A 16792-nucleotide genomic window follows, 5' to 3' on the forward strand; every position below is an offset into this window, starting at 1 on the left:
CTTTTATATTCATTCCATCTGGTCCTGTGAATTTCTTTATGTTCAGCTGACTGGAATGTCCCCAAACTGTGCCTTCCTCAGTAGGCAGTTACATACAAGGGCTGCTCCGAAAGCTCGAGTGTCCTCTTTTATTATGTTGGCCCACAGTGTCAGATTTGGATGTTGGTGATACGGCAGTATAGGTCGAATCTTCCTACCAATATTCCATTACATTTTGTTGCTGTGTGACAGATGACAGCAGAGGGGCAGTCTGACACGAAAGTGCATATGAAACAAAGGGGAGTAATTGAATTCCTCAATGCAGAAAAAATGGCACCCATTGACATTCATCAACACTTTCTGAACATTTATGGAGACCAAACAATGGATGTGAGAAAGATGGTGGGTAGTGCATTTCAGCAGAGGTGGCAGTGAAGGTGTAATTTATGCTAGTGCTGATTTTTATGAGTGCAGTGTGCAGGCTCTTGTTCAACACTGGCAAAAATGCATAGCTAATGCTGGTGACTATGTTGTAAAATAATGTTTTGTAGTGAGAACTTGCTCTGTCAAATAGCGTTATTGTGCTCTCCGTATCTGTTGTAGTTCCCACAGAAGTAAATAGGAGGCATTATTTTTGGAATGATCTATGTTGAAGGCTGCTAGTAGCCTGGGAGGCCAGATCTTACTGATTACAAACATGAAAAAAGTACCCCACACTCTTAGTTACTAAGGTCCCTGACCCACTGAGCAGCATGCCCACATCTTCCTTTGTCTTTCTTTTGTTGATATGTTCATAAACACACTTCTTTCAGCTCTTCATGTCTCTTGCTGCTCCAGCTCTATCTGAGTTTTGGTTTTCCTAACTCCATTCTTGCTTTCTTAGGAAGTATATGTTTCTCCCAAGTAATTTATCCTTGTTTCATCCTTCTGCTTATTTCTTTTCATATTCCAGCTCAGATATGTTCAGCAGTTCATACATACTTGAACAAAATAGACTGTATTCATACTTCGAGAAGCTTGTCCTGAATATCACCATGTGTGCTGAGCCCTTTTATTCTTCAGAGCACAGTGTTCTGTCAAATTGCTCCTTAAAGAAGTGAAGATTAGCTCTCCTGTACTGCACTGCAATTTTTCTCAATTCTTTTCAATGCTTTTAAACTCCACTACCTCTGCTGCCAATGCTGTAAGCAGCCATCACATCCCTTATCCTTGCTCAGCAGTAACAAGTCCAGCAAAACATGTCCTACATGTGGCCTACATGTGTCATTAACATGTCTTTTGATTATGCCAGAGATCTTCTGGATTACTTGAATTGTGCTCTCTTGATTATCCAGGAGATATGTCAGTGACTGAATTTGCCACTAAGTAACAAAGATAACAATGTTGAGATATCTCAATATCTCTTTATTTAGATATTTTCTTGATCATGTGGTCTGTACAGACCACATAACATTTGTTAGTTTGCTCTCTGATCCTTACTTATAATAAACAACATAAATAAACACTCATATAGTCGTGTCATTACATAAACATATCATATATAAATAATTATGCCTGCATATTTCATAACCATCGAAACAGTAGAATTTATTTTGTCCTGCACTGTCTTTCTTACAGTCAAGAATAAAATGAAAGATATTTGAATCAAGAAGTGCTATATTGGAAAAGAGGAAGTCATTTTCATTGAAAAGAGGCATCCAATGGCATTTACTCTGCCAGCCATAAATATTATTCTGCTTCTTTTATTTCATAGCCCTAATTCTTAAGTATCATCCTAAAATAGACATATTACTTCTCCTCTGTTCTTTGCCTCTTCAAAGACTTTCCACTCTGAAAACCAGTGGGAAACTTCAGTACATTCATACATACTATTACAATTTTTTTTGAGAACCACTTCACTCTTGTAATATCACACACGTCTCAAACACTGGCGACTTCCATCACATCCTGCTTCCACCAGAAAAGATTAAAAAAGCCCTTAAGTGGAGATAAAGTACTTCCTGAAGTGTGTATTTATTTTTGAGCTATAAGCACTGCAAGAATGGGTTCACAGCAGAAATGAAATGTTCTTTTGACCTACAATCCTCCCTTGGTCCGTCTGCCCCTACTTCCTATCTCCTGAAAAGGCAGCAGTAAAAGGCAAAAAGAATAGCAACCAGTGCTGAAGGTGAGTCACTGACAAATAAGCAGTATTCTCTAGAGGAGTAGTGCAGCATTGGGATCCTGAAAAAATATTCTTACAAAAGGGCAATTGCATTTAAAAAAAAAAAATGGAAATGGGAAAAGATAAAATATTCTTAGAATGTCCAGACTGGCTTTCCTAAGTAAAGGCAGCTTCATGAGGATCTTGCTTCAAATAAAGAAGAAAGGCTCATAGAGTCTGAAGAGCCCAAATCAGAAAAACAGTTTAAAATCAGTGATCTGAACTACTTATAGACAAACCCTTTCCTACTCCTTCAAAAAACAAAACAAAACAAAACAAAACAAAAACAAAAACAAAAAAACACAATTTGCCCATATTTTTTCCTTTGACGTCAACAGACTATACAAGAGGACTTTGGTGTGTCAATCCAGTACATAAGAACATATGAAATTGTATAACAACCACTGTCATGACAGCTCATCTGGCATGAAAGTACTAGTATAGAAGGAGTGCCTCTCTGCTTGAAGCACGCAGATGAATAACAGAGCTCAGTCTCAAAACTGATGAGGTGAAAAATATTGATGCTTATTGGGACTCATGACATGCATTTAAGTTCTGTTCTTGTTCATAACATGCTGCCAGACTGGCTACTATAGTGCTTTAATTAAGACCTCCTTCAGAATGCAGAGGTCATGCAAAATGAATGAAAACAGCAGGCCAAATTCAGATGTGATGTATATTAGAGCAATTTGCACTTCAATTAAACAGTGAAATTTGCAAAGTACTGCAATAAAGTACCAGTAGCAGGGGTGGTAACCCAGATTTTACCTTAGGACTGTTTACTTTTCTACTCTAATTCTATCCTGTCATATGTAAGTAACATATAACCTACATATACATTGAATTACTCAAATGGCAACTTCCCCTAACACCTTTCTTTACCAACTCAATAAGCAACAATTATTAAAAATCATGTTTTTCTATAGATACTTAATAGAAATACTAGAATTTTTTTTTTTTTTTTTGTTAGTTTTAGTAGCATCAAGGAACCCCAAGGTCTTTAACTGATATCTACACTCAGAAGAAAAGAAACTGTGGTAAAGAAGGCTCCAGTGTTAAGAGCACAGAAGAGGTTCCCATGATTTCACGTATTCCAACAGCAGCCTTTCTAAAGCATCATCACTGTCTGTAAAGATTTATGAGCCAGAGAGGTAATCAGCTGTGCATTGCCATATTACAGCTTGTACAAGTTCAAAAATGTTGAAGAACTACTGAACAATGTCCTCCATATATTTCTATGAAGCTATAGTAGTTCAAGATCTAAAACTCCAAATTATTTGCAAGCTGAATGCTATTTATGACCAGTCCTGTAAAACATCACCACAAAGGTCGGAAAGGAATGGTATAGTTCTACTTTTAGGCTGCTAGTTAGCACATATTTCTGTATCTAGTTTCCACTCTCTCCTGTTGGTACACAGATGTTATTAACTGCATGAAGGCTTCTCTTTCCTTCTACATAACACTGTATGTTGTATCAATTAGAATTTACAGTATTTGCTGTGTCCACCAAGGCTTTGATGACTTATATATGAGAGCAACACAAAATGTATAATACACAACAACAAAGCCAGGATGAACCAAAAATGATTAGGACTTTGTAGCAGAGAGTGGGCAGCGGCACTAGTCTTTGGAGTTATCTTAGTGTCCCTTATCCTTAGGATTTGTTTCTAGACTTCAGGAGATGGTATCCTGTTTACCATAAGGCAAGCATTTTCAACCAGCAGCCCTTAGATCACATACGCTTGGCCTGGGCAAACACTCATCTCTCAGCAACAAACAAACCGTCAGTGTGCTATCAATGTTGTCTGAACTGAAACCAGCTCAAGTAATGGCAAATAACTGTATGCATTTTGATGCACTGGCTAAATACTCTTCCATGAATAGCAAAAAACCTGCAGCTGTGCTTTCTGTTGTGATAAAGAAATTTGAGAATAGGTTTCAATACTGCTGAAAAAATCATTTTTTTAAATATATTTCCGACTCCATATTCCTTCAGCGTAAATACATGAGCTGTAGATTTTCAAATTGAATGTATGGTGTTACAATCAGATGACCAATTCAAATATTTGACTCTTTACCAGAGTTTTACACGCCCTCTGTTGCCAGAGAGAAATACTAGTGTGGCAGCAAAGGAAGAACTTTCCCATCAGCGTTCCATTACATTTTGTTGCTGTGTGACAGTTGACAGCAGAGGGACGGTCTGACCAACTGTGGTCTGACATGGAAGTACATATGAAGAAAAGATAAGTCATTGAATTCCTCCATGCAGAAAAAATGGCACCCACTGACATTTCTCAATGCTTACTGAACGTTGATGAAGACCAAACAGTGAATGTGAGCACAGTGAGGTAGTTGGTGGTGAATTTCAGCAGAGGCGACAGCGGCACTGGATCACCTCTGCTGGTGCAGATTTTTACTAGTGCAGTATGCATGCTCTTGTACATCGCTCTTGTACACCATGCATAGCTCATGATGGTGACTGTGTTGAAAAATAGAGTTTTTGCAGCTAAGAATTTGTTCTATCAAATAGCGTTATTGTGCTCTTTGTATCTGTTGTAGTTCCCATGGAAATAAATAAGAGGCATTACTTTCATTGCGACCTACATATATGTGGCCTAGAACAATTCCTTTTCACTCAGTGTGGCCCAGGTAAGCCACAAGCTTTGACACCCATGTGATAAGGAGCCTGTAATAACACCTTGAGCATTCTTACTCTTTCAGTAAGTCAGTCACCCATTCATAACTCTATGTAGAGAAGAAACAGCAAAGTTACTGAAAAGTGACAATGGTCAGAAAACTTTCAAAGTGCTGTATAACTTATGAGATCATAAAATTAATCTTTTGAAAATGAGACTTTAGATAGTTTGCAAAAATAACATAATTTTCAGAATAAAAGAATTGTATTTCAGATATTCAATGCTAGACCACAAGTATAAAGGGAAATTTCATAGATAAAGAAATAGTCTTGTTCTCTCCATATGAAAAATAAATAAAAACCATTATATAAAGGAGATTAAAATGGCAAAAGACAGTACCAATATAGAGATTTGTCATTTATCTGTCTTTGGATCATTGCCACAGTATGGCTGCCTTCACTCAAGATAAGTGACAATTACAAGATCATTAAAAAAGAAAAGAAGAAAGCTCTCATTTAGTATTCTCAAAACCTACTCTTATTATTTTCATTTCTCTTCCTCAAAGCTTTTTTGCAATAATTATTTTGACATCTGACTGTTGCCCAGGGGGATATTCAAGTGAATGATGTGCACTATAAAGATAGAGAAGTGTTTTGCCTTGTCCCTTAATCATGATAAAAATAAACTCTCTCTTTGTTCCTTAACATAAGTTTTTTTTTACTATGTCTTCCCATTTATCTCTGACTGGTCTTATTGTACAGTATATCCTTAAAAGGCATACTATTTTATAATTAAAATATTATATCTATAGTGAAATGTCATGGAGCAAGTGATCAAAAAACACTCTTAGGAATAAAAGTGTAGAGGGCAATACTCATTTTATATGAATGAATCCACCTTGAATCCTCCTCTTCAACATGATGTTTTAAGAAAAGTAATTTTTGGAAATACCTAGTGATAGCGTATTTATATTCCCAAAATTGTCATCTGATCCTTCACTAACTTTTCTCTATTACATATATAACTGGAACTACTGCTGATCAATGTAACTGAGAGCATATATATTTCCTCTGTCTTTATTACATCATTTTAGTGTATAGGAATTCCCACTTACAATCAGCGTGTCAATATAAAACCTATCTTTATCTACTTGAAGCAACTTAAAAATAAAAGACCATGTATATTTTTGGCAGCTTCTCTGCTCTCTCCACATGCTGACCAGAACCCATGAAACAGCTTGTTTTTCCTGTGAGTGAGTCATTAAACAATTTATTTTAGAAAGCTTTCTTTTACAGTGCTTTTATTTTTGATCTCCCTTTATCTTTTATTCCCCTTATCGAGGTTCTGTGACTTATAGTTAACGGAACATAAGATTCTCAAAATCTGGGTATCACATGCGGCAAATAACTTTCTTAGTTTGCATTGCTGACGCCTTCTATATTCCTGCTTATTGAAGAATATTATTTGTGTTCTAGGCGAATAGTAAAAATTTGGAAACACAGTTAACATAGTTCTCCTGTGAGGAAATGTTGAGGGAACTGGGCGTGTTTAGCTTGGAGAAGAGATGGCTCTGGGGAGACCTCATTGTAGCCGTCCAGTACTTGAAGGGAGTGTATAAACAGGAAGGGGAACGGCTGTTTATGAGGGTAGATAGTGATGGGACAAGGTGGAATGGTTTCAAACAGATGAGGTTTAGGTTTGATATTAGGAGGAAGTTTTTCACACAGAGGGTTGTTATGCACAGGAACAGGTTGCCCAGGGAGGTTGTAGATGCCTGGAGGCTTGCATTCAAGGCCAGGCTGGATGTGACTCTGGGCAGTCTGGTCTAGTGGCTGGCAACCCTGCACATAGCAGGGGGTTGAAACTATATGATCATTGTGGTCCTTTTCAACCTAGGACATTCTATAAGGACATCAAATAGCTATGAATAATCTGGATTCTTATAGGAATAATTAATACTAGAAAAATGTTGAGTCACTGACTCATAAGAAAGAGTGAGATTAGATTAATATTCTCTGCCTTTTCCAGTCATTATTGCAGTTGAAAAGAAAGCATAGGGTATAAAATAAGCATTTTCCCATAATGAAGTTTGAAGATGGAATCTTTTGTTCCTCAAACTGATTGACAATTTTTGAAGAGCATAATTTTGCCATGAATTTTGTATTAATGCTATAAAATACTATCAAGTAAAATTAAAGATAAGGTTTTTATTTAACTTCCAATGCCTCAAACCACTGACACGAAAACATGCAATTCCCAAACTTGTATTCATGAAGAATATAGAGGATTTGTGGTTTTCTTTTCATTTTTTCTTTTTTTAATTTATTTTTAATGGTTTGCCTTCTGTAAATATTATTAGAGATTTTAAGGACTGAATCATTGGGAGTTTTATAGTCTTCAAAATCAGAAAAACGTTTCAAAATGCACAAAGAACTGAAAACAGCTCACCAAGGCTTTCTTCAATATCTCACAATACAGAACAGAACGAACAGAACTTCATTTGTGTACTGTTTAAATGAAGAATTATCATATTTTGAAATCATACTTAACATTTCATTAAGAAAATGCTATAAACAAAAATACAAATTATGCTAATCTTAGGAAAAAAGTACCACAACTGAAGTTTCAATCTCCTATACCTGAAAATCTGAGCATATCTTAGCAGTTAGTCAATAGCTATAGAAAATGACTATGAATTATAGCATTGTACTATTTTTCCCTCAAAATTATGGCTACCTATAATGTTATTAAATATCCTAAGGGTGTTTCTTCTGTAATGTCTTTATTCAAAAACATAAAAGTGATTACAAAAGAGCATCGGCTGTCAGAATCACTGTTGGCTAATCCAAAAACAAAAGATACAGATGAGCAGGAATCGTTCTTCAAGGACACAAAATACAAGGCAAAGTCATAAACTACTGCTACATCTCTAGGCTTTCCATTCTACATTCTGCTCCACACATGACCAGCCTTTCTACAAGATCCTATTAAAGAAGGACATTGTGTATCTCTCCAGAAGCACAGTAGATTTACGGTCCTGGTGCCATAGTCAACAGAAAAATATTACAAGAAAATGATCAAAATACTAATGATCAAATGGGAAGAAAATGTTTCTATTTTCTTTGGAATTTCCTCTTCCTTGTCACAGAATGCTCCCTACTGACTTCAGAAGAACTGAGGCTTGTTTTGCAAGTCCATGGCCTTTCCCCCTCCCAAAAGACTCGACAGAAGCTGTGGTTATCTTTAAGTTGTTTCCTTTGCTTGTGTAACTTCTGTTCATGGCAAGACAAAATGACAAGTAGTAGGATTTGCATATTGGCCCAAGGAATATAACCATAAGGGCTCAATGATAAGTTTTCATAGGCATTAAACACATATATTTTTTCAGCTGTACAGGAACTTTTTTTTTTTTTTTTTTTTTTTAATATTCAGAATACACTGGGTAAAAGGGGAAATCAGGAAGGTCAAGCTCAAAAAAAGTCCAAAACAAAACCTAAAGGGCTTACAAACAACAACCAAAAAAAAAAAAAAAAAAAAAACCTATCACAAAACACAGCAAAATACAGATTAGGCTAAATGATCGCCTTCCTCTTTTTCCCTTCTAATATCCTAAACAAAATAATTCATAGAATTAGATCAAGATAACAAATTCCATTTTAAAATTGCATTTTTTGAAACTATATTTAGATTTTTTTTTTCAAAATTTAAACAAACAGAAAAATGTGAATTAAATTGTTATTCATATTAAACTTGTCATTATGATGGTCTTTTTTCTCTGTTATTTGACTCAAAGTGCATGATACTTTTTTTTTTAACTTAGAATACATATTTCAGGCTTTGTTATGCAAATCATCTAACTATCTTTCTCAAATGCTCAACAAACACAACACAGCAAATGAGGAAATAAACATTCAGCATATCCAATAAGAACAGGACAATAGTGAGTCTGTATTAAAACATACATATAAAAAAATAATAAATTCCAGTCTTGTTTCTTTTAGATATAACTAATGCAATCATGAACAATAAAATGTTCAGATGTACACGTTCCGTCTAATTTGTACCCAGTAATTCCTTTGATAATTTTTAGCACTAGCAGAGTGACTTAATCCTGTGGAAAATTCTAACACAATTAATTAAGAAAAAGAAAGCAACAACTGTTGCTATGTGTTTCTTTTAGGAAATAGTTAATGCTGCATTTACTAATTTATTAGTTGTTACACATTTGCAGGAAGATTAAAAATATGATTATTACTGTGCTAACTTAGCTTGACAGCCTAATTTCTGGTTATGTTAAATAATATTTGTGGAAGAAGAAATTGCAAATGAAATGACATTTGGGGTCAAATACAATAATTCAAGACCAGCTTTAGACCTTTCCCAGCAAATACTTAAGTGGGCAGAATTTGTAAAAACTTCAATTATCAGTTCTAGTAAAAGTTAGTGTCATATTTACTTTTTTTTCCTTCTGTTTATGAGAAACACATTTCACGCTTTGACAGATGAAAATTAGCCACAGCATTTTACTGTGACAGACTGAAAACTGGTTCCATCAGAGACTGCAAAGAACAGCTTCATGTTTTTAATATACCCTTAACAAGACTTAACTGCAGCAATCTTCAAATCTTCCTTGAATAATCACAAAACAAATGTTCATTCACTGTAGAATAATAGAATAGTTTGGATTGGAAGGGATCTAAAGATCATCTCGTTTCAACCCCACTTGCACCTTCATATTCTCTACTGCCTTCTAAAAACTGAAAAAGTTATGCAGGTTTTACTTATGCACAGTGATCCAAGAAAGTTTACGTTTTTCAGTACTGGTAATCTTAGATATATGTAAAAATTATTTTATTGGGAGTGTAATTTGAGAGCATGAAAATTCTACCAGGAATGTCCTTACCTCTTCCAGAGCAAGGTAAATTAGAATTTCCTTTGCATTTCTTCACACTTTCCTCAGCTGACAATGGACAAGACCGTGGATGTTCACACTTCTTCCCTGTCCATCCTTCTTTACAGTCACATTTTCCGCAATTACACTGTCCGTGACCTTTTCAATGAATATAACTAAAGATTAGCCTCCAAGGCATTAAAACCTGATGATGAAACAAACTCTATCAAGTTTCTGGTTTCATTAAAGAGTCGGTCTGGCAAAAATACAATCAATTCACTTGATCTACTTTTTTTCCCTACAGTAACTTCCATATCATGTTATCTGAGCTGTATTTCCTTTATTTGTTTTTCTTAAGGGATGTTTACCACTTGTCACAGACTTCTCAATGCAAAAAGGTGTAAAGGAGGTTACAGATTTGCATCTCATTGTCTGGAGACATAGGGCCATCAAAAGCAATATTTCACTTACCTTTATGTTTTTGGTTTTTTTTTTTGTTTGTTTGTTTTTCTACGCAGTTGCAGCATATTCTCCAAGTACTGTTCCAGTGCATCTTTCATATACTTCAATCAATGTGATCCGCTTGATACAAGCAATTCTACACCAATTCCAAGTCTCAACGTATTGCATTCTACTATATAACAATGCGCAAATAATAAAATTCTCAGCATAATTAATCCTCATCTCCATATGAAGAGATGTGGTTTTGGAATCTCCTTAGCTAACTCTTCCTGGCTATGTCTGAACATAACAATATAAACGTAACTTTCACTGTGCTTACTGAGTTCAGGAAAAATAATCAATCGAAACAAAGCCTTTTATGGATAGTTTCTTTAAATAAGGGTGACAACCAAGTAGTTACAGATGGAACCATCCTAAGAATTGAACCTGAAATACCAACTAGCCAATTCGTTTGCTCTATCTGAATGCTGGCGTAACCTGATGAAGCAAACTCAAGTTGCCTAGCTCTCTTCATCATGAGCCTAATGCCCTTTGCATAAAGCTGTGAGATTCTGACCATACAAACCGTTCCTTGTACAAGATGAAGGAGGCTTGGGCACTAGCAAAAAAATTCCTTGCCACAAACTGAAATACTTATTCTTATGAGCAGTGACTGTAGGTTAAATCCACAAGACCTATCTGGAGCAAATGTGGGAACTCAGACTGTTTGGTCTGGAGAACAGGAAGCTAAGGGGAGACTTCATCACTCTACAACTGTCTGAAAGGAGGCTGCAGTGAGGAGATTGTCAGCCTCTTCTCTCAGGAAACCAGAAGTAGAATGCAAGACAGTGGCTTCAAGTTATACCAGGGAAGGATTAGAATGAGTATTGGACAAAATTTCTTTGTGGAGAGAGTGGTTAGATATTGAAATATGCTGTTCAGGGAAATGTTTGGAGTCTCCATCCCTGCACATATTTAAGAGCCATGTGGATGTGTCAATAAATGACATAGTATAGTGCTGGCAATTGGTCGGTCAAGTTGGTGACTGAACTTGACAATCTTAACTGGATGATTTTGAAGGTCTTTCCCTCAATGACTCTATGATCGTCCCTCACACTGTTCAGATAACTGCCATTCACTCGATACAGGACTTGAAAGCACTGATTTATGTGCACTTGTCTATGCAGCGCTTTCTTGAAAATCATAGAAACATTCCTGTCGTATCTCCATCTACCAATAGTTGAAACTTAATATTGCCTTATATTACATTTATTAAACATATTCACATATCAGTTTAAAGGAAGAAAATGGCAACAAGCATTCTACAAGTTGTCAGAGTAGTTCCTAGTCTACATGTCTTATTAAGCTCATACGAACAATTTTTCATTACTTCAGTTATTTGGTTTTCCTTGAAAAGTGTTCAAAGCCTCCATTTCTGTTCCTTGCTTGCATGTGTACCCAGTGGCAGGTTGCAAATTGAACATATTCTCTTATTTAGATATGCAATGACAAATAAAATATGATCAAATTTAAATTGTCCCAATATAGGATATTTATTTTAAAGTTTCAGACATTCTCCAATTGATCTTAGACTGTACCGAAGACAATAGTATTAGAAAGGAATTGTGCACCTAAAAATAGTTCATATTTATGGAGAAAAAAAAAAAGAAGTTTTAAGAAAACTTTCAAATCTAAAAAAAAAGTGTCTATTTTAATAACTTTTTTTTTTACAGAATTATGTCTTTGAGTTGGACCCACCCCTCTAAGACAAACAAACAAAAGCACCTGAAGATTGTTGTAATTAAAGCTAGGGAAAATGAGAATTGAAGAGAAAAGGAAGAACAGGATCAGGCCATTTATGGACCTTTATCGTAGAGATACACATAAATTCCTTGTTGCATTTTTCTTACCTGAACAGAAGTCATCAGAATATCTATCATATACTGCTTTGCAGTTTCTTTCATCACACTCACAAGTATCTCCATGAATATCTCCCCAGTCTCCAGTTGGGTCCACATCATGGCACGTACATTCCCCACATACACATGTGCCTATGAAAAAGAAAATAAGAGAGACAGGGACGGAAAATTAACTGAGTAATTTAGAGTACTAATTTTGTAGCAAAAATTCTCACCTGTTAAATTTTGCTTTCGTGGGATTGCAATGTCAAAACTGCAAATGTTAGCCAAGACTGTTCATTCAACTTCAATGATTTACAACTTTCTATGGTTACTTAGTAGTAATACTTCATACAGGCAAGTTGGCTCCAAGTTCATCTTTGCTGTAGATCCTCATTAGGAGTCAACAAAATATGAAGTACACAGAATAGAAGAAGAAGACATCAACAGTGGTTTGCCCCGACACTAATAAGAATATAAATCAATGCTGTTTAAAAGATTTGGGCTTAGGTAAATAGTGGATGTGAAAGCATAAGCATTTAAACTAGAAAAAAAATCCAAATTTTAATCCAGCTGAAAATGAGTGGGAAGCTTTACCTAACAAGAACACCACCACAGATCTACATGAAAATGATACTTTTTTCACTTTTCCCAAGTCATTTTTCGTGGCCACACCCTGTTGTTCACAATAGGAAGGAAAATCTTATACATGACATACTTCTTCAGCGCAGCCTTACTGATATAGTGAGAACATACTGATTTAGGTAAAGTTAGAACACACATACAGTTTCCTTATTCATTAAATATGATTTTGCTGAGAGGTCAGCAGGTACAAAGTAGGAACCTAACTGTATAGATGTGTGCAGTCCACTTCCTGGACAGAAATGACACTTTCCTGCTATTCCACCAATGCTGTTATCTTCTTATTCAGATTACTCTGAACAACATAATGTATTTGAGAAGAACAGGACAGAGTGATTGAATGGTCGACATGTACACTGTCTCTAAAAAGAGAAGGACTGCACAACTGTGCATGAATGACTGTCATACAAAGCCTGTCAAGTGCTAATGCCACCAGAACGGCTTTCAAGAAATTTGCATCAGATTATTGATTATTTCACAATTCAGTGACCTTACTGAAGGAGGGAGAATAAGACAAAATGAAACCATAAATTGAATAAATACTTCTGGAGAGTGATTTATTCTCACAGAAACAACTTCAAAGTGAATTTGGATCAGATGTTTTGGATATTAGAATGCAAAGCACCATCTCATCAAAGTTTAAAAAATCTGAAGTTCACATCTGGTCTCTGATGGTTGACTAGATGGTTGGTGGAGAGATATAAACAATTTACCCATTTTAGCACTGAGGTAAGCTAAACAGTGAGACGCCTCAATATTTAAGTTTAGAATGGGCAAGTATCTGTGTGTACCTGTATCACAGTGTTTGTCAACACAGAAATCTAAGTAAATAGGACTAAAGAGAATAGAAACACTGGAAAGCAACTTTATGTAGTCAAAAGCCTACATATTTTTTTTATATGGATAAAACCACAAATAGATGAAAAATATATAAATATCACATTAATGTATTTTTTATAAAAGTTTGCAGCTTTTCTGAACAGTACTAGACTATTCACCTTCATTTCTCCCATATACAATGTAAATTTAAAGAAGTACGTATTAAAATGTCATTGTTCTAATTTCAGATTTAATTTGACTAGAAATTATTTTCCTGGTGCAAATAGAATCTGAAACATTTCTATGTTTATTTTTTCCAGAAATACATATATACATATATATTTTTAATCCCAAGAACTAAATGAGCCTGCATGACCTCAGTATGTTAGCTAATCTTTCAATTTCTTCATATTTAAGAGAAAAGAGTTTTCTAAATGCTCTCGGTATAATTAGATGATCACATTATAGCAGGTTTTGTCAGTAGAGATGTTTTTAAGTGTCAATGAGACTTAAACTTATGTTCTACTTTTATTCTGTATTATATGGACAAACAATAACATGCTCTTTTAACTCTTCCCTCAAAAAAAGCCAAATATAGTAGGTGATAAATACTAATCTTATTTTGTTCTATGTTTTTTTTTTGTTTGTTTGTCTTTGTTTTTATTTTCAAAAAATGTCAGAATTAAACAGAATTATAAGATAAAAATTAAAATTCTGGGACTTGATGCAAAGAAAATCTAGCTTAGAAATATATTGTGCCAAATCTACCTTTCCAACTCCATATGTGTTCCACTGCACTGTTACTGCACACTTCTTTGTTGCTCTTTCAAGTAGCATTGGGAGAAAAAAATAGGCTTGTGTCTTTGTTTTCTCAAGTTGTGGGTCCTTATTGTTCTTAAAGAGAAGATTGGCACACTGTTCTGTTGCTTATAGCACTGATCCATTCAAAGACCAATATGTTAATATTTGATTTAGCAGGATGAGTCTCTCACCAGAGCCGGTGCATTGAGAAGTTTTTCTGCTCAGTCTTATTACAGAAATGAAGGATGAGAAGAAAAGAACTTTATTTTCTTGGGTTAGCTCCATCTAAAAATGAGTGTGTAGATATTAGTTCATCTTGAAACAGAGATATCCAGCCACTCACTTGTAAATACATACTCAGATTAAAATAAGTGAGAACAAACTAGAAATTGTCAACAATTCAAATATTCAAAAATATGAATATGTGTAAAAGAAATGCATGAATGACACACCTCTATTACTGCAGATTTTGCCATCTGGAGATGTGCATCTTTTCTTGATCTCCCAAGGGGTGATGTCACACTGGAATTCACATTTGTCTCCATGCCAACCAGCCTCACAGTAACAGTTTCCACAGTAACACTGTCCATGGCCTTAACCCAAAAGAAATTTTATACAGTGAGAAAGAGGCAAGTTCATAAGAAGGATTAGCAGTGTAACTGTTTTGATATTTTTACTTCTAAAAACTTTTACTTCTGGACTCAGAATAGAAACAATTTGTGGACTGCATGTGTCTACTTCAAGTAAAACAAAAGATACCTGCTCTATACTTTTCGGCATGTCGACATCTGCGCAAGTTTTCATTTAATCACAGATCTTTTATCAATAAACACTGAGAAAAAGACTTTTTTTTGTATTTGTATTTGTATTTGTAACCTTTTTTTTTTTTCCTTTATAGGTAAATTCTAAAGACAGCAAATGCAATAGTTAAAAGTTAAGCAGATCTTTTAATATTAAGTTGGGACACATTTGTCTACAATACTATACCTATCTAACAAAGCTCTCTTCATTTTCAACTCTTCAGATAATTCCAAAAGAGACAATTGATTTACTTCAAACTCTGCACTGTATGTGGCTTCTCTTTTTACCTAGCAAGAGAATATTTGAAGATGAATAAATCAGATCAGATCATGAAAGATAAGAATTAGTAAAATGAATGTTTTAAGTGTTCAAAAGTGTTTTTAACAAACCCCTTTTCTCCTAGGAAGATACATGTGTCGTCTAAGACTTTATGAAACAGGCTACCGAACATTTTATTCCACTTCTATCACATGTCTCAATGCCGAAAAACAAAAACAAAAAAAAAACATTTAAATTCAGTTGCTGCAACTCCTACTAATCTTAAAGTTATACATTAATTTCTTTACTAGAAGGACACACGATCAAGTCATCATCTCGTTCTTTTTTCTCTCAAGTATGTTAAGTATAGTAGATGTTGTTGTCTCCTTCAGAATATACTCACCTGATATATATATAATCAACTATCAGAGATTAAAATTAGACCTCTGGGATACATTTTTTTCCTGTTTTTAGAATTACACATAGAATTTTTGCTACAAAAATTTTGTTAGGTGACATGAAACAATAACAGAATACTCACATAACTAAGCAATCAATACAGTTTATAACACTACATATTATCAATAGGTTGCTCGCAAACAGCAGACAAGAAAACAGAAAAAATGATGGAGTGAATTAAGTTATTGGCAATTCTTGAAGATTAAAACATCCCTACTTCATCTTTCACTCACATTATGTGTCCTCAAATATGATCTAAATAATACAATTTGACCCTACCACTTGCTCTTGACTGAAGAATAAACTTGCTTCATTAGAGCACATAGCCTTAGAGAAAAAAAGATCAGGATCAGAATTTAATTTGTTAAAACTTTATGAAAAAATTGCTGTAACTTCATTCCAAAATTTGTGCAGCTTCAAATACCTAGTGAAGCAGAAACAACCAAGTGGCTGAAAAAATTCAAATGAAAAGCTTGATATGTTGTTGTAACTGTGCCCTGCCTAAAAAATGCTTTGATTAAAAATACAGTTCACTTGAGCAAAGCTTAAAATGCATGTTGTCCACATCTAAGATTTCCATTGGAAGCTTTTCCAGGATAAAATTCCAGCTCACAGCAGCAGGCCTTAAAAATATGTGTATAAATATAAACTTCTGATAATTTATTAGCTTGATTCCTCCTGAGTTTGTCTTTTTGAAGTCAATCGCAGTCTTCAAGATCTTCCTATAGCCAGAATGCTTCAAGGGAAATAAAGAGTACGTAGCAACTAAGTTGGTGCTGCACACAGTAGGAAAGCAGAACAGGCACCGATTAGGTTTACTCTCTGTATGGGAGCAACTAGGGACCACTGCTAGATAAGTAACTTTTTCCTGAGTTGGAACACCATTTCTTTTTTACCTCATAAATAAACCTGAATGATTACTATGATGGAAATCCTGTGGAAGGAAAGGATGGATAAAAGATAT

General features: G+C 34.9%; 1 protein-coding gene across 1 annotated transcript in view; it reads right to left on the reverse strand.

The window, feature by feature from the left end:
- Positions 1-16792, reverse strand: part of ITGBL1 (integrin subunit beta like 1) — a 134570-nt gene that overhangs the window by 58769 nt on the left and 59009 nt on the right. Inside the window, exons 5-7 of the mRNA XM_085215545.1 lie at positions 14763-14903; positions 12061-12201; positions 9722-9868 (exon numbers count right to left, since the gene is read on the reverse strand). Coding sequence (XP_085071671.1) covers positions 9722-9868; positions 12061-12201; positions 14763-14903 — 429 coding nt within the window. The remainder of the gene's footprint in view (positions 1-9721; positions 9869-12060; positions 12202-14762; positions 14904-16792) is intronic.

The sequence above is a fragment of the Meleagris gallopavo genome, chromosome 1, assembly GCF_905368555.1.
Source record: "Meleagris gallopavo chromosome 1, MGAL_WU_HG_1.1, whole genome shotgun sequence".
In the NCBI taxonomy this organism is placed as follows: Eukaryota; Metazoa; Chordata; class Aves; order Galliformes; family Phasianidae; genus Meleagris; species Meleagris gallopavo.